The 1,822-nt window shown below is 37.6% G+C and overlaps 1 protein-coding gene across 1 annotated transcript; it reads right to left on the reverse strand.

Moving 5' to 3' along the window:
* Window positions 1–302: 302 nt before the first annotated feature.
* On the reverse strand, window positions 303–950 carry LOC107493962 (uncharacterized). The gene has a single exon (XM_016114993.1). It carries the CDS (start codon window positions 948–950, stop codon window positions 303–305), a length of 648 nt encoding a protein of 215 aa, XP_015970479.1.
* Between the last annotated feature and the right edge of the window lie 872 nt (window positions 951–1,822).

A 1,822-nucleotide genomic window follows, 5' to 3' on the forward strand; every position in this document is an offset into this window, starting at 1 on the left:
CATGGCCAAATAACATTGTGACACGTGGCACAACTATCCACGTCAGCATGCCACGTGTCATTGGTCACCACATCATCCTATCATTACACGTGGCCAAATCATGAAGTGACATGTGTCACTTACAGTCCACGTCATCATGCCATGTCATCACGTCATTAATGGAAAATGGGTCAGGGACTACTATGGTGCATTTTTTTCAATCTCAGGGACGATTTCAGTGCAAAACGCCAATCTCAAGGACCATTTTGGGGTTTAACTCTATTTATGGTCATAGCATAGGAAACCATTATAGGAAACTGCCTTCAGTTAAATTTAAAGGGGATCCTATGATCAGAAGGGGACAGGTTCATACGTGGTATGAACATTTTTTGTCTTGCATTACTATCGGTAATCACTAGGGCTTCAGTAACTCGTTTCCTTAGCTGAGTAACAGTCAACCGTGTCCTATTGCATAAACCCGAAGAATGATCAATGTTTCTAAGAAGCATAACCGGTATACCAACCTTCAATTTGATTTTGTGGTCTGGAAGACCAGAAGACTTAAGACCATTGAGAAATTCAGGGGTGTGAACAGCTGCAGCAACATCTGTTTGTGTCTCGGACTTGCAAGCCATATCAGCACTGAAGTAAAAAACATGCTGTCTTTGATTAATCTTCATCATATATTCATTAATCTCATCTACAGTTTGAAGTGTTGGTGCCAATACGGCTCTGTCTTGTAAATTCTTCTCATCATCTGGATCATCAATGTAGTTCTTAAATGTAGATGTTACAACAGCTTCAACTGGATTAATCCAATCTTTTATCAAGATGTCATATGGAATTTTGATTCTACCAATACCATCAGAAATCTCACCGATCTTTCCATCTCCTATCTTTAATAACCAATCTGCAAACTCTCTTAAGCTTTGATCAGATCCTTCAATGTTGTTAGATCCCTTCAATCTCATGTTTTGAGTCAACTTTAAAACCTTACAATGATCCCACAAATAAGATGAATTGATGGTTGCATTAACTACATCTTGTCTCGAACCTTTAGGTATTACAAGTAAAATATGTCAAAAATCACCTCCAAACACAACTGTTTTACCACCAAATGGTAGATTTTCACTATTGGAGTTCACAGTCTTAAACAAATCTCTCATGGTACGATTAAGAGCTTCAAAACAAAATTTATTGACCATTGGAGCTTCATCCCATATAATCAACTTAGATTTCACTATCAACTCAGCTAATTGGCTTCCTTGTCTAATGTTTCAAGTTGAAAATTGGTCAACATTTAAAGGGATTGCAAATCTAGAATAAGTCGTTCTACCGCCATGAATTAGCAAAGAGGCTATACCGCTAGAAGCAACTGTTAATACAATTTGGCCTCTTGAACGCAAAGATGCAGCAAGGGTTTGCCATATGAATGTCTTCCTTGTACCACCGTAGCCATATAGAAAGTATAAACCACCCTCACCCCAGTCGACACTTGACGTGGCGGAAATTGGCGAGTTAAGAATTTATTAATAGGGATACGTTGCAAGTACAGTCCTTAACTAACCAAAAATCCGCTTATCAATTTAAAAGGGGTTGTCACAATATTGAAAATTAAAATACTGGGAGTATGAATCCCAGGTCGTCTCCCAACGAGTTGCAGAGAGATATGCTATTTCATCATTTGGGTGTTTTTAAAAATGGTGGAGTTGATAAACAGAAATTTAAATCAGAGAATTTAATTAATTCTAAATAAAAGCCTTGACTGGGGGTAGATTAGTTGGAATCCCTATTCTTGTTGAAATACTCTCAAGATTAATTAATAATTGGAAGTTACTCTGCT

The sequence above is a fragment of the Arachis duranensis genome, chromosome 1 (assembly GCF_000817695.3).
Source record: "Arachis duranensis cultivar V14167 chromosome 1, aradu.V14167.gnm2.J7QH, whole genome shotgun sequence".
Classification (NCBI taxonomy): domain Eukaryota; kingdom Viridiplantae; phylum Streptophyta; class Magnoliopsida; order Fabales; family Fabaceae; genus Arachis; species Arachis duranensis.